This window comes from Oryctolagus cuniculus, chromosome 17 (genome assembly GCF_964237555.1).
Source record: "Oryctolagus cuniculus chromosome 17, mOryCun1.1, whole genome shotgun sequence".
Lineage (NCBI taxonomy): Eukaryota > Metazoa > Chordata > Mammalia > Lagomorpha > Leporidae > Oryctolagus > Oryctolagus cuniculus.
Window position 1 is genome coordinate 12,879,456 of NC_091448.1, and position 26,580 is coordinate 12,906,035.

Genomic DNA, 26,580 nt, shown 5'->3' on the forward strand with positions numbered 1-26,580 from the left:
TTTGCTGCCATTTGGGGAGTGAACTAGCACATAGGAGAGCTCTTTCCCCCACCCCCCACTTTCTCTCTCTGTTTCTCTCTCTCCCTCTAACTCTCTATAACTGTGCCTTTCAAATAAATAAAACTTTAAAAAAACAAAGAAGAATTTGGGGCCCAGCATTGTGGCATGGCAGGTTAAGCTGCTACCTGCCATGCCAGTGTCTGATATGGGTGCCAGTTTGTGTGCTGACTGCTCTACTTCCAATCCAACTCGCTGCTTATGCATCTAGGAAAGCAGTGGAAGATGGTCCAAGTCCTTGGTCCACTGCCACTCACACAGGAGATCTGGGTGAAGCTCCTGGCCTTGGTCTGGCCCAGTGCTGGCCATTGCGGCCCTCTGGGGACTGAATCAGCACATTAAAGATGTCTCTGTCTCTCCTTCTCTCTCTGTAACTCTGTCTTTCAAATAAATAGATAAATCTTAAACAAAAAAAGTACAGGCTTTTCTTCTTGCCATTATTCCCTAAATAATACTGTTTATATAACATTTATATCATATTAGGCATTATAAGTTACCTAGAGATGATTTAAAGTATCCAGGAGGGTGTACTTGGACTGAATGCAAATAGTGTCACTTTATATAAGGGACTTGAGCATCCATGGAGTGCTGGAACCAATTCCCCTGTCTCCTGACCAAACCTTTCCTTCTTTTAAACAATTCCCGAGATTCTCATTGCTTGCAGTTCCACTCTCCTGTTCTTAGTGGATCGCCCATTTCTATGTTGTGTTTACCAGTCAGTAGATTCTTTCTCTGCACCCACTGGTCCACATCCACCCTCAGAGTGGAACCCAGAGGGGAGAAGAAGGGTGGTGAGGGGCATCTTGGAACCAGTTTCCAGGCCTGCCTTCAGAGCCAACCGCATCCATGTCCCAGGGTTTCATTCTGCCACCCCCACCCACTTCTTGCCAGTGTGGAGCCTTCCCCAAGGCTCGGCCCCTCTTTCCCAGGGCAGCTTCTTCTCGCCAAGATCTCCTTTCCCAGTTCTGCTACCTGGGAAGAAATCAAGACAGAAAGGCAGACAGCCTTCCCCGTGGGCCTGGCTCCTGGGCCCAGGAGCTCTGCAGCACGGGGCATGGAGTCACAGCTCCCTTCTTCCTATGCCCTATTTCAGTACAGAGCGAAATGAGATCTGCTGCAGCTCACTGTGCACCAGATCACGCTGCTGCTTCTCACTTGCATTTTGATGGCTTGACCTGCAAATGAACTTCCTAGGAACTCATTGCACCTGTGGCCTTGTTCCAATCTTCTCCATAGGTTGTTATCTGTTCATGGAGATTCTAATCTCTCAAGCAGCTTTCCCTAGATGAGACTGCACCACACACATCTGCCTGACTGTCCAGGCTTCTCGTGGTCTTCATCATAGAGCAGGGTGGGCATTCAGCTTACGTGGTTAAGACGCCACCGTCTATAGTGGAAGTGCCTAGGTTCAAGTCCTGCCTCCAGCTTCCTGCTAATGTAGTCCCTGGGAGGCAGCAGCAATGGCTTAAGTACTTGGGTCCCTGCTATCTGTATGGGAGATCCTGATGGAGTTCCCTCTAGTTTGGGCATTTGGGGGTTGAACCAGCAGATGGGAGTTCTGTTTGTCCTCTCCCTCTCTCTATCTCTCTGCTTCTCAAATAAATAAACTTATTAAAAAATATTGGAGCAAAACAAGAAGCTGAGAGCACTTTAGCCTTTTCCAGTCCACCAGCGTGTCCCTCCAGGGCAAGCTCAACTCTACTATTAGACAATTAAAAAGCCAGACAGAAAGAAGATAGCCAAGAGGCAGCACACCTCAGGCTCTGTTATTTCTGTTGTCAGAACATAATGAAAAAAGATTTCCCCATTGGACAGCCATCAGGTGCTGTATTGTAAATAACTCTTTAGAGTGGCAGGACCCAAGAAAACTTACTTAAATTTCAATGTTAACTTGTTATTTGCATAAATTCTTTAAAGGGAAGTTCTCTCCAAGATCTGCAAAGAGAGGAAAGTGTGGTTGGGTGTGAAATGTGAATACTGCCCTGGAGGCAGGCGCTTCAGTGCTGGGCCACTGCTGACAGTGACAAGAGCAGCAGCAAGAACGTGGTTGAGCAGTGGCTGCTGTCCACCAGGCCACTTCGGTGTTGGGCTGGGCTCTCCACGTTCGTCCAGGAATTGGCGTACATAGTAGCTAGAAACCCCAGCCCTGGACCCAGACTGCTTGGGGTTCAAGTCCTACCACCTTAGGCACATCAATCCCTGTTTTAGCACAGTGTTCCAGGAAGAATATGTGATTTAGAATGGTTAGCCAGGGTTTCACACCCTTGCCCTGCCTCTTCCTGCTTCCCGACCTCACGTGAGTGTCTTCAACCCCTGACCTTTGGTCCCTTGTCAATGACGTGTGCGCGATAGTGCCTGTTGCATGGGATTGCTGTGATGACTGGAGCAGCCCTTGGAAGTTCCTTAGAACAGAATCTGGCATGTGGTAAGTGCTCAACAAATGTTAGCCAAGACTTTTTTCCCCACTTTTGTAGTAGTTGACTATTGTGAAATAGACACTGTTTACTCACATTTGGTTTTGGCCAATATTTATGAAAAGTTATAAATGCTAAGGCTATGGATGCAACTGAGGTGCTATGGAGAGGCAAGAGCTCAGACTCTTTCTTTTTTTCTTTATTTATCTGAGAGGTAGAGTCACAGACAGTGAGAGGGAGAGAGAGACAGGTCTTCCATCCACTGGTTCACTCCCCAAATGGTCAAAACAGAGGGAGCTGGGCCGGTCCAAAGCCCCGAGCCAGGAACCTCGTCCAGGTCTCCCATGTGGGCACAGAGGCGCAAATACCTGGACCATTCTCTGCTGCCTTCCCAGGAGAACTGGCAGGGAGCCAGATAGGAAGTGGAGCAGCTGGGACCCAAACCGGCACTCATATGGGACGCCAGCATCATAGATGGCTGCTTTACCTCCTGAAACACAGCACCAGCCCTCAGGCCCAGTCTTAACATCAGAAGTCATCCTGACACTGCGTTGTGGCACACCATGTTAAGCCACCACCTGTAACCACCTTCATCCCATACTGGAACAGTTCAGGCCCCAGCTGCTCTGCTTCTGACCCAGCTCCCTGCTAGTGCTCCTGGGAAAGCAGCAGGTGACGGCTCAAGTACTTGGGCCCTGCCACCAGTGTGGGAGACCTGGAAGGAGCTCTTGGCTTCTGGCTTTGGCCTGGCCCAACCGTGAGCATTGCAGCTATCTGGGGAGCAAACCAGAGAATGAAAGATCTCTTTCTTTCTCTGTCCGTCCCACTCTCTCTCTCTCACTCTCGCTTTCAAATAAGTAAAATAAATCTTAGAAATCATTCCTGAGGCGGCAGGCATTTAGCCTAGTGGTCAAGACACCTGCATTCCACCCTGGAATGGCAGGGTTCCAGTCACAGCTCCACCTCCTGACTGCAGCTTCCTGCCAACACAGACCCTGCTGACTGCTCAAGTAACTCGATTCCTGCCACCCACACAGGGGACCTGGACAGAGCTCCTGTCTCTGGCTATGGTGGGTGTTTGGGGAGTGAACCAGAGGACAGAAGCAACATTCGTCCCTTCTCTTCCTCCCTCCCCTCCCTCCCTACCTGGCTGTCTCTCCCTCCATGCTTCCATCCCTCCCTTCCTCTTTTTCTTTCTCTCCTTTATTTACTCTGTCCCTGCCTCTCCACGCAAATCAGCAAGATGAAAGGAAACCGCCTGGTCCCTGAGACCACCCAGTGGACTGGTCGTGCCATCCTCCGTCCTCGTCCTCGGGAGCCCAGAGCCTGAACTCTGCGTCTCCCTTCATGGTGCGCTCAGCAGCCCGGCTTCCCGCTCACCCTGCCTGGACCCGCTCTCGGGAGGCTGCTGCAGCTTGTCTGAACCTGAGCGCTTTCCCAACATAAAACCCTGCGGCTTTTTCACAATACACGTTTTCCATTACGCTTTTGAAGGATTTCCCCCCATGTACATGGATTTCAAAAGTTTCTGTCCCAAAGCAAGTTTATCTTATTCCACTTTCTGGGAAGTTTTTGAAGCAGCATCCCATTTTAATGTCCTGAAGTGTTCCCAAGAGTCTGGATTTCTGGGTTTGTTTCTCAAGATTCTGGGCCTGTGACTGTGTCTTTTAAAAATTTTTTACTTATTTATTTAGTAAAGGGAGAGTTCTCTCATCCTCTGGTTCACTCCCCACATGCCTGCAATGACCAAGGGCCAGGGCCATGGCTGCAGGTAGGAGCTAGGAACTCAGTCCAAGTCTCCCACCCAGGTGGCAGGGATCCAACCATCATCTGGTGCCTCCCAGGGTGTGCATTAGCAGGAAACTGGAATTGGGAGCAGAGGAGCCAGGACTCGAACCAGGCACTCCAGTATGGGCTGCGAGCATTTCAATCAGTATCTTAGCCCCTGCACCAAACGCCTGCCCCAGACGCTTCAACTGTGATGACCGCTCAAGGTGAAAATATCTTTGTAGGACTCTGGGAGTCCAGTGGAGTATATATACCAGTGGTGCAAAAAAAAAAAAAAAAATCCAAGAATAGCTGCATTGGCCAGCGCCGCAGCTCACTAGGCTAATCCTCCGCCTTGTGGCGCCGGCACACCAGGTTCTAGTCCCAGTTGGGGCGCCGGATTCTGTCCCGGTTGCCCCTCTTCCAGGCCAGCTCTCTGCTGTGGCCAGGGAGTGCAGTGGAGGATGGCCCAAGTGCTTGGGCCCTGTACCCCATGGGAAACCAGGATAAGTACCTGGCTCCTACCATTGGATCAGTGTGGTGTGCCGGCCGCAGCGCGCCAGCCGCGGCGGCCATTGGAGGGTGCACCAACGGCAAAAGGAAGACCTTTCTCTCTCTCTCTCTCTCTCTCTCTCTCTCTCACTGTCCACTCTGCCTGTCAAAAAAAAAAAAAAAAAAGCTGCATTGAAGAGGGTAATAAAAACAGTTTCAGTCTGCCTGGATCACCCTCCCTCACGGCACCCAGCTCAGAGCCAAGACAGACCCCTCAGCCCGCAGTGACAGCCTGGACGACACTGCCCCAGCGGCCTGCTCCTCTCTCACCCTGCCCAGATCACCGACGTGATCGGCACCAGGGAGAGATGGGAAGAGAGGCTTTGGACACCACCACCACCACCCCATCCCACTACTCTGCACACTCCATCATGAGGCCGGACCACAAACCACCTGAGACTCCCCATCAGCAGAGCCCCCCCAAGCTGGCCCACAGGCACCCCCGGAAACACAGAAAAATGCATGCTGTGTGTGCCTGTGACCACTCAGAACCGTCCCAGTGTCTAAAATGGGTGTAAAAACTTTTTTTCTGCCAAGGGCCACTTGGACACTTATAACATCATTTGCAGGCCATACAAAATTATCAACTCAAAAGGTAGCTCGCTCTAGATTTTTATTGAATTTCAAGTCTCGCCTGCAGTTGCCTTGGCAGGACCAGACCAAATTATTTACGGGTTTTATGCAGCCCATGGGTCAGATGTTCCCCACCCCTGGCCAAACCAAAAAGGCAAAACAAAATTGAAGGTCAGGAAGGAGTGGACAGAGGTACAAGAGCCTGAGGTGCGTCACCCTGGCTGTGCTGCAGGTGGTGTCAGCGTCGAGCGCATGTCTGTCCTCACTCAGGCACCGTAGACGTCGTGAGATTAGCCCTCTTACTGATTCACAAATTGAGATGATCCAGTTACTCCTACGATTAAGGTGCCCAAGTCAACACACGTGAGGCTGTTGCTAGGTTACCTGTGGAAAGAGCAAGCAAGCTTTTTTCTCTTTTCTTTACTATTGTTGAAATTGGATTTTCCAGAAGCTTCCATTGTCTTTGAGGACTTCATCTAATTCAGGATGTTTTTTTCCAGATGGGTGAAAAAATACAGATGTGTTTCACAGGAGACCCTCAGATAAATTGTAGCTATTTGTTGATTTGATCAGGCCTGCCTGCCACGGTTGCTATGGAAACCTGAGTACTTTCAGATGACCTTTTAGACACAAAACAGAAAATCTATGTGCCCAATATGGATTCTGCGCTCGCTCGCGCTCTCTCTCTCTCTCTCTCTCTCTCTCTTTTTTTTTTCTGGTCCCTGAACAGCTTAGTTAATTGCTTTCCGAATTGTGTGGTGTTAAAGAAAATCTATAAAATGCACATCCACTGAAAGGGGGATGTATTAACGTTCGTGCTTCAGATTTGTCTTAGAAGCAAGTCTTTTTTTTTTTTTTTTTTTTTTTTTTTTTTTGACAGGCAGAGTGGACAGTGAGAGAGAGAGACAGAGAGAAAGGTCTTCCTTTGCCGTTGGTTCACCCTCCAATGGCCGCCGCGGCTGGCGCGCTGCAGCCAGCGCACCGCGCTGATCCGATGGCAGGAGCCAGGAGCCAGGTGCTTTTCCTGGTCTCCCATGGGGTGCAGGGCCCAAGCACTTGGGCCATCCTCCACTGCACTCCCTGGCCACAGCAGAGAGCTGGCCTGGAAGAGGGGCAGCCGGGACAGAATCCGGCGCCCCAACCGGGACTAGAACCCGGTGTGCCGGCGCCGCTAGGCGGAGGATTAGCCTAGTGAGCCGCGGCGCCGGCCCTAGAAGCAAGTCTTAAACCCGAAGTAGGATGAGGTTTCGTAGTGGAAATTGTCGTCACCCGCTCATTAGGTCATTGTCAGCCGGGGTTAGCTCAAGCAGACGAGCCCAATGACAACCTGCGAAAGGACAGTGTCATGTTTTTGACTCATCTGTAAGGGAGGGTGAGGGTGCTCAGGGCACAGCGTTGGAAATGTGTTTTCCGGTTTCATTCTTCTTCGGGAAACGATTGCTTTTAGGAGACCAAAACAAGACTGCACATTCACGTTGTCTGTCCCATCCCAGTGAGTGCCGGGAGTGCTGTGGAGAGCCTTCACTGGGTGGCCTGGTGGTGGGCGCTGCTGATTGAAGAAGGAGAACAAGCCCAGTATTAAACGCTAGAAGCAGCTTGCCATGTGTACCCTGTTACTCACGAGAGATGGAAAGTACCAGGATGCTCCCTTCTGCTTACAGGAATCGGAAGGGCGGCAGACAGCGCCGCTGTCCTCTGGTTCAATTATAAACATGGCGGCAGGTCCTTATTGGCTGTATCCCAGGCACCGCTGGCCCCCCTTCCCTGCAAAAGCCTTGAGTTAATGTGACACCACACATAATCTATTTGATGTCTTCCCCAAGGACTATGTCCTACAGAAAATCAGGATTGGGGTGGAGGAGTCCTTAGGACAGTCAGTCCCGGGGGTGCTGAACCCCTGGGTGTCCTGGCGGAGGAGGCAGCAGCCCGTGTCCTGGATCCTTGCACTGCAGGCAGAGTACCTGGGAGGGAGCTCACTGAAAATGCAGAACCCAGCCTCATCCCCGCATTTCCAGTCAGTCTGCATTCGCACACCATCCCTGGGTGATCCCTCGGCCCATTAGTGTGGAAGGTGCTGCTCAAGACAATGAAACCTGTCGATGGTGGGCAAATTCAGTCTCCCAGAGTGGTGAGGACAGACTCACTTACCCCAGTACGCACATTAAACAGCGCAAGGATCAGAACTGTGACCCACACCCAACCACCAGTTTTTGCATAGCCCATGAGCTAACAATGGTTGCAACATTTTTAGTTGGTTTAGAAATAGTCAAAGAAGGGTAATATTTGTGAAACACAATTAGTAATGAGGTGCAATGCAAATTTCAGTGTCCATAAATAGGGTTTTATCAAACCAGTCCATTTACCCACATGTATGTTGCCTGTGGCTGCGCTGCAAAAGAGGGTGTGGCCCCCAAAGCCACAAATATGTGCTGTCTGATCCGGTACAGGGTTTACTGACCCCCGGATTGGTGGAGCAGCAGAGCATCGGAACTCTGTTGGAGTGTCTCGTAGCATCTTCACTGATGTGGACAGAGATGAGGCACAGAAGGACTGTACTTGAGCTGGTTGCTGGGAGGACCCAGGCCTCCTGTGCAGGGTGACACTTCACGTCCTGTCCCTTCCCCGTCCCCCACACCCTCCCCTATGACCCCTGGTTTTCCAGCTCCCCTCCATGTGCCCACCATGCCCATCTCAATGCTTTTCTGGACTTGCTGGATGGTTAGCCGTGACCTTCCCAGGGGAGAAGAAACAGCCCAGGGCCTCTCCCGGATGGTAGGTGGATGAACAGGTATCTAGAAAAGGTGTCTGACTCGGGCCACAAGTCAGTTCTTTGTCTGGGAACCTGTGTCTCCATCCTTGGACCCTGATGGAGCCTCCCCACTGAAAAGACTCTGGGGGGGGCTGCTATTGTGGTGTAGTGGGTAAAGCCGCCACCTGCACCTCCAGCATTCCAGATGGGCGCTGGCTCGAGGCCTGGCTGCTCCACTTCTGATCCAGCTCCCTGCTGATGAGCCTGGGAAAGCAGTGAGCTCAGTGGCTGTCATGTCCTCAGAACTTAACTGAAAACTGAATGACACCAGGGCAGCGCTGCAGCTCCCTGGCCTTTGCCACCTCCATGTGGAGCGGAGGAGCTCTGCTTCCTCGTCTCCATGCAGGCACCGGTGCAGTCCAGGACAGGATCTCACGGAGCTCTTGCAGATGTGCAGGGGCAGATGTGTGAAGGGAGTCTGGGCCGATTCCCCACAGAGGCCTCTCCTTGGGTTTGTTTTTGATCCAGAAGGAGATCTGGGTCGGTCTGTGATGTCCAAGCATGAAACAGCCCGAGAGCTCTTTCTGAGTCCATTTGATTCTAAGAAGGACTGTCCAGGGGCTGGCGGAAGGCAGAGAATCTGTACAGAAATGGCACAGAGGTACCTCTCCCGGAGGGTTTTTGTCTCCTGTAGAAACAGGTGACCGAGTGCAGAGAGAAGCTAGAGGTAGAAGCCTGAAGTCGGTCCGTGTGCTCCTGGGGCATCTCGGCCGGTTCAGGGGATGCAGTACACAGGGGTTGTTCAAGCAAGGATTGGGAGACCCCATCAGGAAGCAGCGGGAGAAATGTTGAATTGCATTTCCTCTAAGACTTGTTCCAACACCAAGATTCTAATAAGGATGTCTGTGTTGCTATTGTTAGTCCCTTTTGATCTTGCTGTGGATTAAGATCTCTCATCTAAAATAGTCTTTGGAGTTGGACTAAAATGGCCTATTTTGAGGACAATTATAAATAGATTTGTGATTACTGACTTAAAGGACCATAAGATGTAATAAGAGATAGTCTATCAGAACCTGTGAAGAGAGATAAAATAAATGGCTCAACCACTTTCCCATTTTAGCAGAGAAAGCTTTACAAGTAAAAAGGGTGTTCTGTTTGCCTCTGATCTCCCCTGCTCAGGTTCAGGGCTGTGCAGACCCACTCAGGCTGTGGAAGTTTGGTTCAGAAACGCAGTCACTCCCTCACATTCACTCCCAGAAGGTACCTCACAGGCTGTGTGAACCAGTGGGATTATTCCCATGATTCTGCATTTAGATTTCTGTGAAGATGGTCTCAACCTGTTCTCCCATTAGTATCTGAGGAATTAAAGTTATCCAGTCATAATGGGTTTCAAGAGTTACAGGGAGAGGTAGAGACAGAGCGAGAAAGAGATCTTCCATCTGCTGGTTCACTCCCCACGTGACTGCAACAGCCAGAGTTGAGGTGATCGGCAGCCAGGAGCTTCTTCTCGATCTCCCACATGAGTGCAGGAGTCCGAGAACTTGGTTCGTCTTCCACCACTTTCCCAGGAGCATTAGCAGGGAGCTGGGTTGGAAGTGGAGCAGTTGGGACTCGAACTGACGCCCATATGGGATGCTGGTGCTGCAGGCCAAGGCTTTAGCCTGCTGTGCCATGCGCCAGCCCCCATAATGGGTTTCTTTGGACAATAATTAAAAGGTGAAAAGAAGGCATAAGCAAAACCCCGTTGCCTAGCGTCCAGTCCACCAGAACTTGGTTAACTCACTGCCCCGCCAGGTTGTTTCACCAGTGACCTTGGGCAGTGATTCGGATTTGGCGGATAGTATTCATGGTGAGTGAATTTGGCTTTATTCTAATTTGTTGAAGGATGGCCGTCTGTACATAAAATTACTGGATACCTCACTGTGCACTACATCAAGCACCTGGGTCAACCAATGCCCCATCATGTAGGTCGGCAACAGCCCAGTCCATGCTGTAGTAGACGTGTTTGATGCGAGATCACATCTTGTAACATAAATGTCACAAGGAAGAGGAGAGGAGGGTCCTAGCCCCCGCAGCTTGATTCTAGGCCTTTCATTCTTCAAGTACCCCCACCGGGGGCTGGCTCAGACCCGCAGCTGGCGAGCCCCTGGGCCGTGCACATGCGCAGGTTCACCGTCCCAACTCTGCCCAGCCCTCCTGTGTCTCAGGGCATCCGTCTGCTTCCTGTGCTCTCTGCACCGCACCTGCGCCCTGTGCTGTGTGTCCGGGTCCTGATGCTTCTTGTGGAACTTGTCCTCTTGGATGTAGCCTTTCCCTCACTAGCCTAACGGTTTTTCTCCTTTTACAGAGATGTCATGTCCACTTCTTAAAGGTAGTTCTTCCTCTACCTTCTCCTCTTCCACTTGGCCTCCCACAGAAATGCTTGCCACAGTTTTCGTGGCTGCTAAACCTCAGCCTCCGACCATGTCTCCCACCCCTGAGGATGCACTGTGCACCCTGTAGTTCAAGTCTCATGCCTGCTCCTGTCTTAGTCCATCTGGGCCTTTCCCAGTGGCCACAGCCCTCCAAGGAAGAAATGAGAATGCTTGTGTGTTGATGACCGAGAGAATTTATGACTTCCCTCCTTGTCAGATTCGGGTAATTTAAAAATTTACCATGGAAATATTGAGTAAAGGTAAATTCAACTATTTTGAAAGCATCAAAAGAACAGAGAGAGTGCATCTTTAGATTGGCAACTCATTTCCTTTCTTTCCATCACTGGATGTGTTTTAATCACATATTAGCTGTGATTCCTTTCAGTTTTATAGAGGCATGTGTTTACATGAGTATGCAGTTAATGTGGTACACTCACACTACGTGAGTGCCTTTATGTGGAATACATGTGCCGTAATGTATCATGGGCTGAAGTCGTCAGATTGGTCCAGTGTCCTTTTCATGCCTAAGTATTTCTCACTGTATTCCATTTTTTCTTCATTTTTAAATTTTTTTTCCCAACTCATTTAGTTGCTGCAACCTAATCAACCAACCGTTCTATTCTCAGACTATCCAGTAGAATTTTGCAAGTTGCATGTAAGTTATTTTTGAAGCATAGTCTGTTATTTCTGGCAGCACTACTGTTTTCGGGAGAGCTGATTAGAGCCGTGTTCCAGCCGCACTGTCAGTGAGACAGCTCTAAATGGGCGCTTTGGGCATAGCAGTTCAGACTGTGGTTGGGATGCCCACATCCCATACCAGGGTGTCTCGGCGCAAGTCCTGGCTCCAACTCCCAGTCCAAGCTTCCTACTAACGCAGACCCTGGGAGGCAGCTGGTGACAGCTCCAGTGGTTGGTCCCTGCCATTCTTTGGTGGCTGCAGGCATTTGTGGAGTGAACCAATGGATGGACACTTTCTGTTTCCCTTCCTCTCAAATAATTGAAAATAAAATCAGCCCTAGATGGTTGCGGTATATTCCTATTGCAACAAACTAGGAAATGTACACCCCCAAACATCTAGGTGGGATGCAAGCTGGGATCCACGTGAAACACTGGTTTAAAAGCTTTGACCTAAAGGAAGAATCTGATGCATAATGATCGTGGGTCTAGAACTTGGATCTGAGACTAGAGCTAGGTCCTCCCCAGGAGATTAGTGACCCTGAAATAGCAGAAAAGGGAGAGAGAGAAATGTCCCTGTGGCTTCCCAAGTCTTGCAGAGTGGGGCAGCTGTTGTGTGCAAAGACTTTCTCCTTCCACGCCCCGTGTCGCCAGCACCATCCTGTTGTGTGTGTTTTGAGCCTTTGTCACACGACAGGCGGTGTGGTCCCTTTGGAGGGACGTCTCTGGAAGTCAGCCCCATGGGAACGCACCGGGCCCCAGGGCTGTCTCCTCCCGTGGTAGAACCTGCCTGCATGCTCAGGATCTCCCAGGGGAACAGCAGGCGACACCTGTTGAGAAGGGAACAGACGCGCTCTCTGCACAGGGGAAATGAGCCATGCGCTTGGGCCTGGCCCCTGAGTGTGACCCAGACCTCTCAGCCGTGCGGCGTGGCGTGCCTGTACAGCGTGTCTTTGTCATCCTGGAAACTGTCATTCCAGGAGAAATCACATGAAGAACAGGGAAGTATTTCATCACACGTGGAAAGTCAGGTGCTTGCCTAGAACTCAACGCAGCTGTAAAGGGGACTAGAAAGAGGGAGAGAAGAAGAGAGGATCAGGACATGGCCCTCACCCTCGGGGCCCCTCCCGCAAGTGCACAGCAGCTCCTCCCAACGCCATCTCCCGGGAGGGGCTGTCCCCTCTCTAGACTGTCCCTTTGTGCCTTCCTGCCAGATGGTGTGCTCACACCCTTCCCGTCCCCGGAAGCAGCACGGTGGCAAGGCTAAGTGCTTGACTGCCTGGGTTCGAATCCCAGCTCCACTATTTCCCCACTTTTATCACCTTGGACCACGCAGCTTACCTCTCTGACCTGAGTTTCTCCAACGCTGAAATGGACGGGATGCAAGTGCCGACCTCATAGGTTGTTGGGAGGACGGAACGAGGGACTGTAGGAGGTGCTTGGAACTGCACTGGCTACATCTGGGTTTGCCGTGGCCGTCATTCTCCCCGCTGCCCACCCCCTAGGGATTAAGAACCACGGGCTCTTCCCTATTGCAGTGGCCGCTGGTCACCGTGCCTCGCTCTCTTCTGGGAAATCAACCCCTTGTGTTCTGACAGAGCCACCCCAGAGCCCCCAGTGGGAGCCCCTGGTTGTGCATCAGACACCAAGAGCCCGGCAGGTAGGGGCGTGCTCGCCACTGCTCCGGCTGTGCCTGCAGTGGTGCAGTGGGGCTGCCCTGCACTCACTCATGACCCGGCTGGTAAGCTGTCTGCCAGCAGAGCCTCTTTCCCGGCGTGCTCTGGGCTGCCACATCTTGCACCTTCTGCAATGGGTCTCGGTCAGGGAAGGAACTCAGATTCTGCCACTGTGAATGAACCTGCAGACGAGGGTGTGTGGGAAATCCGCCCCGGCCCCGGCAACGAGTCGGAGAGTGCCCTCGCTTGCTCACGCCTCTCCACAGCAGCGTTGCTCCCTGGCCATCAGCGCATCTCCACCTGGAGGCTTTCCCTGCGAAGATGCTTGTCAGCAGTCAGTCTGTGGCTGGCCCTGGGACCACTCCCCTCTCATTCTACTCCCGGGTAGCAGCTTGTTCTCTGCACCTGCAGGCTGAGGGGGGCAGTTTCAGTCCATTGCACAGCCGAGGAAGCTGGGCTTCGCATTCCAGTCCACACATGGTGGACCCCAGGTGCCACGCTCATCACCGCGCCCGGCACCCCAAGCTCCCCTGGGAGCCGATCCCCGCGGAGAGCCGGAGAGCAGCCCTGAGACGTGCGGCTGCAGCCCGCCTTGGGAGCCGGTGTCCCCGTGAGCTCTAATGAGGTCCCTGGCTTTTAAGTGCTGGTGTGGTTTTGAAACGGTCTGTGAAGACGGGGTGAAATCACCAATTATGGAAATGTTGTGCTAAGTGTAATGGCCGTCGGCCCCACTTTCAAAATGTTTGCTCTGGTCCCAGAAGACAGTGCAAGAAAAACTCGGGTGCAGTGGCTGAGCGGATGTCTGCAGCAGCTCAGGAACGGGGCGTCATCTCCATCCTGCCGCGGCGAGGCCGCAGCTGCTTTTTAAAATTTTTTTTAAAGATTTATTTATTTGAAAGGCAGAGATACAGAGAGCAAAGGCAGAGAGAGAGAGAGGAAGAGGTCTTCCATCCACTGGTTCACTCCCCAGATGGCTGCAATGGCCGGAGCTGTGTCAATCAGAAGCCAGGAGTCTCCTCTGGGTCTCCCATGCAGGTGCAGGGGCCCAAGCACTTGGACCATCCTCCACTGCCCTCCTGGGCCACAGCAGAGAGCTGGATAGGAAGTGCAGCAGCCGGGTCCCGAACCGATGTCCATATGGGATGCCAGCACTGCAGGCAGTGGCTTTACCCGCTATGCCACAGCACTGGCCCCAAGGCTGCCGGTTTGAGCCGCCTCTGCCTTGTACCTGTCGTCCTGCTCATCTTCCCTCCCATGAAGGGGACCATCCAGAACCTTCCCCCAGGACCCAGCTCCATTGGCAGCTGCAGACCGGGTGTGTGTTTCACTTAGTTTGTTTTCGTTGACCTCAGGAGCTTCCACTCTATGTTCATTTAGCTACAGCCGAGTGTCCCCAGCAATGGCTTTGTCACCGACTTCTGCCCCCACGTGACTGTCGTCGTCTCGCACTGTTTTCCAGGTTATTCTTTGTTTCTGCCTTAAAGGGAGACACAGGGACTCTGCCGCTGCTCCAGGGCCCTCGCCGGCCACCTCTCCTTCCCGCCCCCTTCCTCGACCTGTGACTTGCAGACTATGGACCCACGTGGGAAGGGCTGGAAAGATCCAGGAGGCACAGACAAGTCTAGAACTGTGTCGGTTTGTTCCTAAAAATAAAACTCTTGGAGATGCTAAAACCCACTGCAGGCTTCCGGAGGCCCCCCAGTCCCAGGGCCACATCAGCGATCGGGTCTCCAGCAGTGCAGCCGGGACGGTTCCGTCTCGCCTCCTTGTGCTGCTTTGCGGCACCGACTGGGCCTCTGCCTCTGTGGGCTGATCCAATGAGCCTTAGGCACAGGTTCGCTGTAGGATCCTCCCAGGGTGCAGTCATTCCGGAAAACCTGTGCCACAAGAGGGCAGTAGAGATTCAGCATTGGAAAATTGCTTGCCGGAAAGGCTGCACACGGCAGGGCCTGGGATGTGGCCTGGATCTCTCTGGAGTTTCTAAGGGGCCTGAAGATGAGGCCATTGCTCCAGGTCTCCAATCTCTCTGTGGCCCTAGGGCATCATCAGAGTGCTAGGAAGGCAGGGTGCCCAGGGCTTGTCTGGGTCTGGATGGCTCCTTGGCCCCTGCTTTATTGACCGTTTCCTAGCCACTGTGTTGGTAGTAGCGGAGTATTCCCCACTTCTAAGCAATCCTGCTGACTGTCTGGAAAGTCATCCCGTTTAACTGCCTCTGTGAGTTCACGTGGCTCCTAACCCGGCCACAGCCCCCTCATAGCCTGCCTCGCCGGAGGAGGAATCGGTTTCAAAACACTGATCAGTGCCGCAGATACTCATAACCACATATTGCAGCCACATCTGTTCACAGTTGAGCTTGGGTGGGCAGACATCAAGGGTGCACTGTCAGCTCCCTGGTTCAACCAAGACGACTTTTGCAGAGGGAAAAACACAGGTGGGTCGGTTTCGGGGGACCTGCATGGAAGCCTGGACTCTTAGCCGTTGGGGCAGGACGCTGGGCACGTGAGGCAGGTCTTCCCCCTCCACAGCCCCCCTGACAGCTGTGGAGAAGACGTAGCAGGTGCTAGCAGCGAGCCCTCCGTGGTGTAAAAAAGAACCAAGCACTGTGCTCTGCCACATCCGGCCAAGCACCGTGAAGCCGCCCGCCCGTGCCACTCTCCTCCCTGGAGTGTGGGCTCGGTCACCATGACAACGGAGGCCTGCCAGGCTTCCTGCAAATTTCATTTTTAACAGCAGCAGCAGCTCCGCTGGATGTGCCCGTAAAAATATTTCTCATTAAGAAAACGACTTCATGCGTTTTCCCTGAGCGCTCTGTTGAATAAGCATGCAACGCACCGCACTGTTGGGTCACAAAGCTTCTTGGTCCCAACAGCGCGGACAGGAGGGGAGAGGAACTGAACTCGGGTGCATCTGAGGTCCTCGGGGGGCCGCCGTCCCCACGGGCTGTTTTATTTCCATCTTCGCTGTAAGGGACGATGCGTGGTTTGAGAGCACAGGACAGAGGCGCGCACAGTGACAGCACCCAGCGGTGCTGCGATGGCAGAGCTGGGTGGGCCTGGAGAGCCAAGGGTGTTTATGCTCTGGACCTTCCTGGGACAACTTTGCCGGCCTCTGATGGGGAGGAGGAGGAGGAGGAGGAAGAGCAGCAAGGCCCAGCGTTCTGGAGTCACAGCCCAGGAGGAACCCTGGTGTAGACACTCAGCCTCCGGGGGGGGCGGGGGGGCTTGTCTCCAAGTTCCTTTCAAGTTCTGAGTGCTTCCTGCTGCTGTGCAGCCACTAGGTTTCCCTGGTGGAAGAGCACTTGGAACACAGAAAGCAGCTCACAGCAGACGCAGGGCAGAGCAGGTCGCGGGCAGGGTCATTCTGCTCACGTCGAATACGAGGGTCACAAGAGCATCCACCATGATGTTGGCAAAGGTTATCTGTGGGCGACAAAAAAAATGCGTATTTGAAGTCTTTCTTTTTTTAACTTACCCCATGCCTGTACAATTTTCTAAAATGAACATCTATTAATTTTATAACAAAAAGCAGTTTTGGTATAAAAATTATTTAAAAGCAGTCATCTTGCCAACTTTTTTTTTTTTTGAAAGGCAGAGAAACAGAGATCTTCTATCCTCTGGTTCACTCCTCAAATGGCTGCAACAGCCAGGGCTGGGCCAGGCCAAAGCCAGGAGCCAGGAGCTCCATCCAGGCCTCCCGCAGGGGTGTGACAGGGACCCAAGTACCTGAGCCATCGTCAAGTACTTGAGCTGCCTCCACGGCCATGTACCAGCAGGAAGCAGCCCTGGAAGCAGAGTAGCGGGGACTCGAACCGGGCACTGTGACGGGGGCCAAGGGCCTCCTAAACAGTGACTTAAGCTGCTGAACACCCCATAAATTTTTATTTTATTTTTTAGTAATGCCATCTGTCTTTTGAAGAACGTCGTATGAAAATGAACTGCCTTCCCATGCACTCATTGGTTCATCCCGACAGCAGTGGAGGAAGGAGAGACCATGCTGCAGACACTCCCCTAAGCCCAGGAGACAGGCAGTGAACCAGACAGCGGAGCACAGCGCCCCCTGCAGGAGAGGGAGAGAGAGTCAAGTAGAGAGAATCCAGCAGGCAGTGAGGAGAGTGGGAGGGAGCTCAGACCACAGGGAGGGGCTGACAGGAGGAGCGATAAGGTGACCGTGAATGAGGCCAGTCCAGAGAAGCCTGGCGATAGAGCACCCAAGAGGAGGGCCTCCGTGAGCATCCTAGAAGCAGGACGTGCAGAGGCAGCCGTGTGCGTTGCATGGGCCAGAGGTGAGAAATGACTCACCAGAGAGAGAAGGGTGGTGGGCATTTGCTTGACTCCAGCTGTGCTCCCGGAGGCTGCCACACGCCTTACGTGGCATCATGTTACCCATTGTCCAGTTGCAAGGAGGCAGGAGAGGTCACGATGTGGCCTGTTAGAAGTGCACAAGGGTGCCTAGAACATCCCAGCAGTCTTGCTGGAAAGCCTTCCCAGCTCCTCTGTGGCTCTCTGTCTCGGAAGCCCTTGATCTCTCTCAACTAACACTGCAATGGGTGCAGGTAAGCGTAGAGTTGAAGCTGAAGTGCTCGTACATGGCGTCGCTGTTTCTGCAAACCACGTCGTGTGTGTGGAACAGCACTGGGAGCCGTTCGTCTTGTTTGCCAGGGCCATGCATATCAACCCTAGACATGGAACATTTCCATTGTACAAAAAAAAAATTGTAGGAGAAAGCCACTGTCAGTCATTTGCTCCTACAATCGGACATCGCTGCCCCATCTGCCCTAAGTAGCTTAGAAGCAGAAAGAACCTTCCATCATGGTCAAGTTCACCTTCATCCTTACTGCTGACTCTGAAAAATCTATGAGTCGGTGCCGCCGTATTGTTAAACATGCAGTCACAAAAGAGCCCAGAACACACACGTGTGAAGCAGAACGTGGCCGGACGTGGACCTTACCTTGGAGGGTTCCTTGGAGGTCCCATGACTGCAGGAGAGGCCCCTGGGAGACCTGGAGGCGCCGTCCGCCCGGGTGTTCTCCCTGCACCTGAATCTTTGGACTTGGGTTCATACTGGAGATAAGCCAGCCCCTCTAGGAGGAATTTCCAGACTGACGCGTGTCACAGGTGAGGCTGGCGATTGGTGCCAGCAGCCTTCCCTGTGTCTTTACGCTGGGTCTGATTTTCCCATCGACCACAGCTGGTGTGTGTTCATACAGAACTCGAACACTACTGAGCACCACAGTGTGCAGAAAAGCCATGCGCCCCTGCCATTTCCATACGTCAGGCTGTCACACCTCAGCGTCTGTCAGCTGTTTAGGGTCACAGAGAGCAAATGTCTCCCGCCAGTATGTCATTTGGTACAACCCCTCTCAATCTCAGCTTGAAAACACCCCGGAGCTGAATGTGGGGAGCCCCTCACTCAGGCCCAGCAGCTCATCCGCACTGAGGGTTTGGAATGCATGTGGCCTGCGAGCACGTGGGTTACCATGGGCAGGTTCACCTTGTGAGGTTTGCTTGGCAGAACGCCCACGACAGAGACCCTGGAATTGTGAGCACCTTCGAGGGGTGCAAGCCATCGAGGCTTTTCAAGACTATCTGTGGTGGAAAGCGAGGTGCATTTGGTTATAGTTACTTCTCTAATTTGGAGTGGACCCTGCATGGTCTCACAGTGGCAGCCCAGAGCCAGGCTCGAGCAAATGCCACAAGCCACCACCTTGTAAGAACCCTGGAAAGTCTGCATTCTGAGTTGTTAATCACAGCCGGTAAAACGTGTGCTCTAGTCTAATGAAGAAAGAGCTTCAGCGTTTAAAGTCACTTTTATTCTATTTCACAAAGTATTAGATCATAGATGCCATTTTTGCTTCCTTTTATAAAAAGTTTCTGTGCCGTTTTAAGAAGTCAAGGTCTTTTCCTGCAACAGACTTCACCCAGCCCTTGGAGGGGGTGGGGAGGGTGGGGGCGTTCCTAAAAGCACTCCAGAAATCAAGGGAAACAGCTGCACCTGAGATCTGTTCCCTCTCTGGTCCTCCAGGAGGGCAGGGGAGCCCATGGGCCATGCCTGGAGGCCCCCAGGTGTCGTGAGCCCCTGTGATGCCCCTACACAGCCTCAAACATCTCTGGGGGTCTCAGGCTGTCTCTGTCTGATTTCTGTCGCTCTAACAGAGCACCGGAAACTGTTTTATGAAGAGCGGGGGTTTAGTTAGCCCACAGTACCAGAATCCAGGAGCATGGTGCTGGCATCTGCATGGCTTCTGGTGAGAGAGCCCCAGACAGCTTCACCTCGTGGTAGGAAACGGAAGAACAAGGGTTGGAGATCGGGGCGGGGAAGCATGCCAAAGGAGAGAAGGGGCCAGACTCCGAGTGTGGCTGACCTGTTCCTGCAAGGAGAACATCACCCATCTGAGAGGGCTCCACCCCCACAACCCAGCACCCTGGCACCCTCCAAGACCCTTACGTTGGCAGCTACCCTGCAACAGGAGCTTCATTGGCACCAACTGTGTTCCTAGCACAGCGCAGGGTTTGTGGTCCCTGAATCTGCCTGACAGACCCTGACCCAGGCAGTTCATGGTTGCTCACAGGATACCAAAGGCCTTTGGTCCATGGTCAGGGCGCAGGTGTGTGGTGGGAGCCTGAAGCCTGGAGAAAAGTGGCCACAGCATCTCCCTCCCCAGACAGGAGAGACCAGGGAAAGGGTGCAGTGTACAGTGCATCACTGCACCTGCAGCACAGCCCAGGGGCACAGTCCCACTCCCCGTGCATTACAGATCAGGAGCCAGGAGCTCAGAGAGGCCGCAGCACTCAGTGAACGTGCATAAGGCCAAGGCTGGATCCCAGCTCTGGGGAGTCCAAACCCAGGGCTTTACTAGGATTGCCCTGGAGTCCTCTAGCGTTGAAGATTGTAGAAAAAAAATTAATTGTGCACAGGGACTAGCTGAAGATCTTGTTAGAAATGCGTGTTTTGATTCAGGTCTGAAATGTGTTTCTTATTTTTTTTTTTAATATTTACTTACTTGTCTGAAAATCGGAGTTAGAGAAGGAGAGGCAGGGAGAGAGAGAGAGGTCGTCCATCCACTGGTTCACTCCCCAATCAGCCACAATAGCCGGTGCTGTGCTGATCTGAAGCCAGGAGCTTCTTCTGGGTCTCATGTGGGTGCAGGGGCCCAAGGACTTCTCAGACCATAGCAGAGAGCTGGATCGGAAGTGGAGCGGCCGAGTCTCGAACTGGCGTTCATATGGGATACTGGCACTGCAGGTGGCGGCTTTACCTGCTACGCCACAGCGCCGGCCCCTGGAGTGTGTTTCTGATAAGCTCCCAGGTGATGGTCCTTTGGAATAGCAGATCGCCAGGCTGGCCAGCAGCCCCACACGCCACAGGAGGAAGCAGGCATCCACTGATTCTACGAACAGTGGCTTCACCAAGCAGAAATCCTCCCTAACTGCTCCCGGCACTTCAGATCTGTGAGCTGTGTGTGGGTTTTTTCATATGTGATTGTGGAAGCTCCTGAGAAAGTAAAATTAATATGTTTGTACCTCTTTCTGGTAACTCTTTGTCTAAATTGTAAGAGCAGGGACTGGCACTGTGGCATAGTAGGCCAAGCCTCAGCCTGTGGCGCCGGCATCCCATATGGGCACGAGTTGGAATCCCGGCTGCTTCTCTTCGGATCCAGCTCTCTGCTGTGGCCTGGGAAAGCAGTGGAGGATGGTCCAAGTCCTTGGGCCCCTGCACCCATGTGGGAGACCCGGAAGAAGTTCCTGGCTCCTGGCTTCAGATCGGCCCAGCTCTGGCCATTGCAACCATTTGGGGAGGGAACCAGTGGATGGAAGACCTTTCTCTGTCTCTCCCTCTCTCTGTGACTCTACCTCTCAAATAAATAAATAAAAGCTTTTTTAAAAAAATGGGCAAATAAGAATACCATGGTAGGTCCTCTCCTTTCAAACTTGGACTACCTAGTTTTTCTTTTATTTTTTTAAGATTTTTTTATTTGAAAGAATTAGTGAGAGGAGGAGAGAAATGAGGGGAGAGAGAGAGGGAGGAAGGGAGGAAGGGAGGGAGCGAGAGAGGTGTCTTCCATCCTCTGGTTCACTCCCCCAGATGGCTGCAACATCCGGGGCTGGGCCAGGGCAAAGCCAGGAGCCAGGAACTTCATCCAGGTCTCCTCATGGGTGGCAGGGGTGGGCCCTCTGCTGCTGCTTTCCCCAGACCATGAGCAGGGACATGAACTGGCGCCCATGTGGGATGCGAGCCCCTGGTTTTTCTTGTAAATGGACACGCAGGCCAGGATCACTGTGGGGCAGGTGGCTGGAGGACTGGGTGGTCCCACAGCTGAGGACCTGGGTGTGGAGTCGTGACTTTCTCACAAGTCTGGCCTGAGATTCCTCCCACCCTGTGCCTTGGGTCTATTGGTCACTCCGCCATCACGGACCAGGTGCTCCTCAGGTGCAAAGGGTGCTGTGGGTTCACGGGCTGCCAGCTTCTCACAGGTACCGCGTTTCCTTCTGCAAGTCCAACTCCTGACTTAGAACGGAACACTTCTTCCTGTGCCCCTGCCCGGCAGCCTCTCCCCTCAGGCCGAGAGGAGCCGCCGATGTACGAACGCACCCTCAAATGCCTTCTCTCGCCCACCCCGCCACCGCCTCCAGGTGCAGCCTCCAGCCGAGTCCCGGCGCACTCCTCCCTGCCGCTCTTTCCCTGAAAAAATGACCGATTGTTTTTCCCACGTGTGCTTGTTGTTTAGAAAGCCAAGCTGGGGCCCGCTGGCAACAAGGTGATCAGTCCCTCGGAAGACAGGAAGCAGCCGTCCAACAACCTGGACCGAGTGAAGCTCACCGACTTCAACTTCCTCATGGTCCTGGGAAAAGGCAGTTTTGGGAAGGTATGGACGGCCGTGTGCAAGGTAGAGGGGCGCATGCAGGGGTCGTGGGGGGCGGGGGCTGCTCATGGAGGTTTCCAGAACAGCCCGTTAGGTTTCCCTGCTGTTCATGCACATTGCCCCATGTTTCCTGCTTGTTGCATGAAAAGCCAGCTGTATCCAAAAAGCTGCAGCAGGTGCACCACAAAATGAGCATTCCAGAATGTTGGCTGCATACACGTTGACCTAGGGTGAGCAGAGGTAGCCGTTCAGAGACACTGGGACAGGGTCTTCCACAACCAGGCTTGCTCTCTCTTCACTTCTGCAGCCCACGACTCGGGATGCACCCAGGAACCCAGTTCAGTCCTGCCCTCTTCTGTGTCCGGGCTCCCGGCGGGTGGGTTCGTAAAGCTCAGTCGCATTTCACCCCAGGGATGCTTTTGGCCAACTGTGCGTGATTCCAGATTGATCCCCACACACGAGACCGACCGTTCCTTTCGGCAGCCAAAACAGCGCCATCCCATGGCAGCAGCCTACACGGTACTCAGATAGCAGCAGTTCCGAAGTCGGATGCTGCAGGGGTTCAGCTTGTGGCATCTGCACAGAGGTTTTCGTCCCGTGTTCCCGTCACACACCTGTACCTTTGCATCAGCTGTCACTGAACCGTCACCTGGCCCCGCCGCAGGCCCAGGTGTCTGCTCAGAAGTGACCGGCCGGGCCTCGGTCTGTTCTCAGGTGATGCTGGCGGACAGGAAGGGCACAGAAGAGCTGTACGCCATCAAGATCCTGAAGAAGGACGTGGTGATTCAGGATGACGACGTGGAGTGCACCATGGTGGAGAAGCGGGTTCTGGCCCTGATGGACAAGCCGCCCTTCCTGACACAGCTGCACTCCTGCTTCCAGACCGTGGTAAGGACCCCGGGGTGTCGTCTGGGCAGCGTCTGAACCAGTGCACGCAGTGGGCAGGCTGGAAATGGCAGGACTGGGAGACAGGCCGTGGGCACGGGGCAGCTCTCACCCCTCTGCCACGGGTAGCTTGGGGGCATCTGCCTCTGTGACGTCCTCTGCGCAGAACCTTGGCACTCATTCCGTTTAGTTCAAGTGGGCCCCCCATGTCTACAACTTCCCCATCCTCAATGCCAAGCAACCGTGGGTCACAAATATTTGGGGGGAATGGCATCTGTACTGGAAACATCCGGACTTCGGTCTCGTCCTTTTCCCCTGTCTACAGTGTTATAAGTGCCCAAGAGCTGGCTTAATGTATTCAGGAGGATGTGTGCAGTTCTAAGCAAACACTTGGCCATTTTATATAAGGGACTTTGGCACCCAGGAGAGCCCTGGAACCAATCCCTCAGGGACACCAAGGGATGGCCGTATATGCAGGGTTTTCTTGTGCTGACTCGAGAGAGATGAAAGCAAGAACTCACTCGCAGCTCCGGCTGTTTAAGACCCCCAGTCCTGCTGCCAGGCATAGTACTGGGACGTTGGGAGATAAAGTACCGCACTGATGTTTAACGACACACAGCACCGCTGCCAAACTGGGGCCTGGCTTGTCCGGCCAGCGAGCGCTAAGAAAGGTGTGCACAGGAAACCCAAACAATACTAGTTGGTATAAAAATTTTGGGGACCAACACTGTGGCGTAGTAAGTTAACTTTCTGCCTGCAGTGCCGGTGCTGTGGCACAGCGGGTTAACACCTTTGCCTGAAGCACTGGCATCCCCTATGGGTGCCGGTTCAAGTCCCGGCTGCTCCACTTCCGATCCAGCTCTCTGCTATGGGCTGGAAAAGCAGTAGAAGATGCCCAAGTCCCATGCATCCACATGGAAGACCTGAAAGAAACTCCTATTTCCTGACTTTGGATCAGCTCAGCTCTGGCTGTTGTGGCCACTTGGGGAGTGAACCAGCAGATGGAAGAACTTTCTCTCTGTCTCTCCCACTCTCTGTCTATAACTCTACCTCTCAAATAGATAAAACCTTTTTTTAAAAAAATATTATATTGTTGGCTGGCACTGTGGCTCACTAGGCTAATCCTCCACCTGCAGCGCCGGCACACCGGGTTCTAGTCCCGGTTGGGACGCCAGTTCTGTCCCAGTTGCTCCTCTTCCAGTCCAGCTCTCTGCTGTGGTCCGGGAGTGCAGTGGAGGATGGCCCAGGTGCTTGGGCCCTGCACCTGCATGGGAGACCAGGAGAAGCACCTGGCTCCTGGCTTCGGATCAGTGTAGCGCGCCATCCATGGCAGCCATTTGGGGGTGAACCAATGGAGGGAAGACCTTTCTCTCTGTCTCTCTCTCTCTGACTAACTCTGCCTGTCAAAAAATAAATAAATAAAATTTTTTAAAAAGATTATATTGTTAAAAAAATTTCTATGAAGTTCAAGTTTTTGCCCTAGCACACAGCTGTGCACAGCCGGTTAGCCATAGCTGCTTTTGCACACAATAAAGGCGGAGTTCAGGACGGCATTTGCGAGGGGCCCACAGAGCCCAAGATATTTCCTGGTGGCCCTTTAAGGAAAGAGGTCGCTGAGCCCTGTCTTAGGACAAAGAAGTCACTCCAGCGCCCTGGTCAGCCAGCGGAGGGCTTGCCAGTGGCGCCTAGGAAGTCCCACAGCGAGGCACTGCCAGACAGCCTGGCCACGCTCAGAGCCCGCCCCTTTTACGTGCAGCTCACTAGCTGTGGCCCTGGCCACTCTCATGGTGATTATTTTCAACTGCTTGCTGGTCAAGAAACTCACTTTGTATTGTCTGCCTGTCTTTGAAAACTCTGGAGAGGCGCCCCTCCAGGCTTTTGGGCTTCTGGACTTTCGGAATCTTGAACTGGCAGTGCAGCCACAGCCTGGGTGCACAGTGGAAGCTGCGGGGCCAGGCGCCGGCCACTGAGTGGCAGCCTCGCTCTGGTGGTGCCGGCAGCTGCCCCAGTCCCTGGCAGAGCCGGGCAGCACAGCGGCGCCCTGGGAAGAGGAGCTGGGTCTCTGAATCCCAGCCCAGACCCCGTAACCCTGGTTACACGGCTCTGGAAAGCTACAAAGCAGAAAAACAGAGAGGAAATTAAAGTTCATAATAGGAAAGCTAGGGAGGGAAGCCCCCAGGGCTGCTTTCTGGCTGTTAGCACCAATTTCATTTTTTTTTTTTTCTGCCTCTACAGCACTTTCATGTGTAACAACCTCTGTGAAACGGGGATGTTTGCTGGGAGAGAGGTCAGCTTTTACCTTGTGGGCTGTGCTGTTGGGTTGTTTTTTGAAAGGCAGGAGTTACAGAGACAAAGAATGAGACAGAGCTCTTCACTTCCCAAATGGCTGCAATGGCTGGGGCTGGGCCAGGCCAAAACCAGAATCCTGGAACTCCATCTGGGTCTCCCACGTGGAGACAGAGACCCAAGCACTCAGGCCCTCTTCCACTGCTTTTCCCAGGTGCGTTGGCAGGGAGCTGGCTTGGAGCAGCCAGGACTTGAACCAGCACTGAAATGAGATGCTGATGTCGCAGGTGGTAGCTTAACCTCTGTGCCACCATGCTGGCCCCACTATTTGTTATGTCACTGCTAGACCCCTCCACCTCCCCCATCTGTCCCAGCACCGTGTTCTCATAAACACACAGACTGGGTGGGTTCTGTAAGGCAGATTTCCTTGGTGGGGCCAACACATAGCATACCAGGGGCAGAAAGCAGAAAGTCAATACTGGGGCATATTGTGGTTGCAAAAGGGCATTTATCGTAATAACAGCCTGTCCACTTATGGTCCGCCCCCTCCCCTGCCCAGTATCACTGAGTGTGTATGATCCTCGCCCTGAACCTCAGCCAAGACACGTGTTTTCAGAGGCACCATTCAAGCATGCTGTAACATTAGCATGGATGTGTACTAGGCACTGCACACCAGCCCTGCAACATCAGGCCACTGAGAGGCACTAGTTCAAATGAGATTGGCAACCAGCGTGCACCCTTCGTAATGTCTGTAGGTCAGAGATGCATTAGGAGTGTGGGAACTTAGGGAAGAATTGGAAGCCGTTAACACCCTAGAGAATGTACGTCACCAAGTGGAAGACGCTTGGACAGCTGACGGTTCAGAGTCATGACCTTGTACTTCCCACAGCGCGTATGTGATAGTGCTTGCTCATCCCTTAGCCTTTCTTTGGGGGAACAGCCATTTTGAGGCACTGCAAATGGAGCGGGTCTGCCCACGCAGCATGCGTTACTCTCACGAGAAAGCCAAGCGTGGCCCATGAGGCGGGAGGGAGCCCCTGCTCACGTGTGGGCCTTGATCTGCAGGACCGGCTGTACTTTGTCATGGAATACGTCAACGGCGGAGACCTCATGTACCACATCCAGCAAGTGGGAAAGTTCAAGGAGCCACAAGCAGTGTGAGTACTGATGTTAAGTCCCTTACTTCAGACAACCCAGTCCTCCCCACGGGGGGACTTCTGCCAGGTCAAATGTCAAAGGGTAGCTCTGCTGTTGGGGGTGGGCCCTGTGACCTCCCAGGGGGCAGGTTTATTGGCAGTTTATGTCCATACCCAAGGCCATCGGGGGCACACTCCCTGATTAATCAAGTTAGCAAATGTTCGCAGGATGCTGGCCGGCATTCAAGCTCGAAGATAAAGCAGATGAAGTTGTGGCCGGCATGGGATTACCTGCCCTGGGGAAGATTAGCTGAAGGCAGAACCAGGAATTCTTGGGTAGCGAGCTTAAGAGATGTGAAAGGGGATTTCTCTGCTCTTATTTTTGCTTTAGTTTTCAGAAATACCACCTTTATCCCCGTCTCCCACGTCGCTGGTTACAAAGCATGGAGATGCTCGGATTGTAGAACAACTCAGAGCTATACAGAACAGAGAGCAGGAGCTGCCTCGCAGCCTGGCATAAAGGGGTCTTAGCCGTG

General features: G+C 53.1%; 1 protein-coding gene across 3 annotated transcripts in view; it reads left to right on the forward strand.

The window, feature by feature from the left end:
• PRKCA (protein kinase C alpha) overlaps positions 1-26,580 on the forward strand; it is a 427,154-nt gene that overhangs the window by 357,204 nt on the left and 43,370 nt on the right. For all 3 annotated transcript variants that reach the window (XM_051824401.2, NM_001101724.1, XM_051824402.2), the window contains 3 exon segments: positions 21,603-21,740; positions 22,452-22,625; positions 25,974-26,065. In XM_051824401.2, coding sequence (XP_051680361.1) covers positions 21,603-21,740; positions 22,452-22,625; positions 25,974-26,065 — 404 coding nt within the window.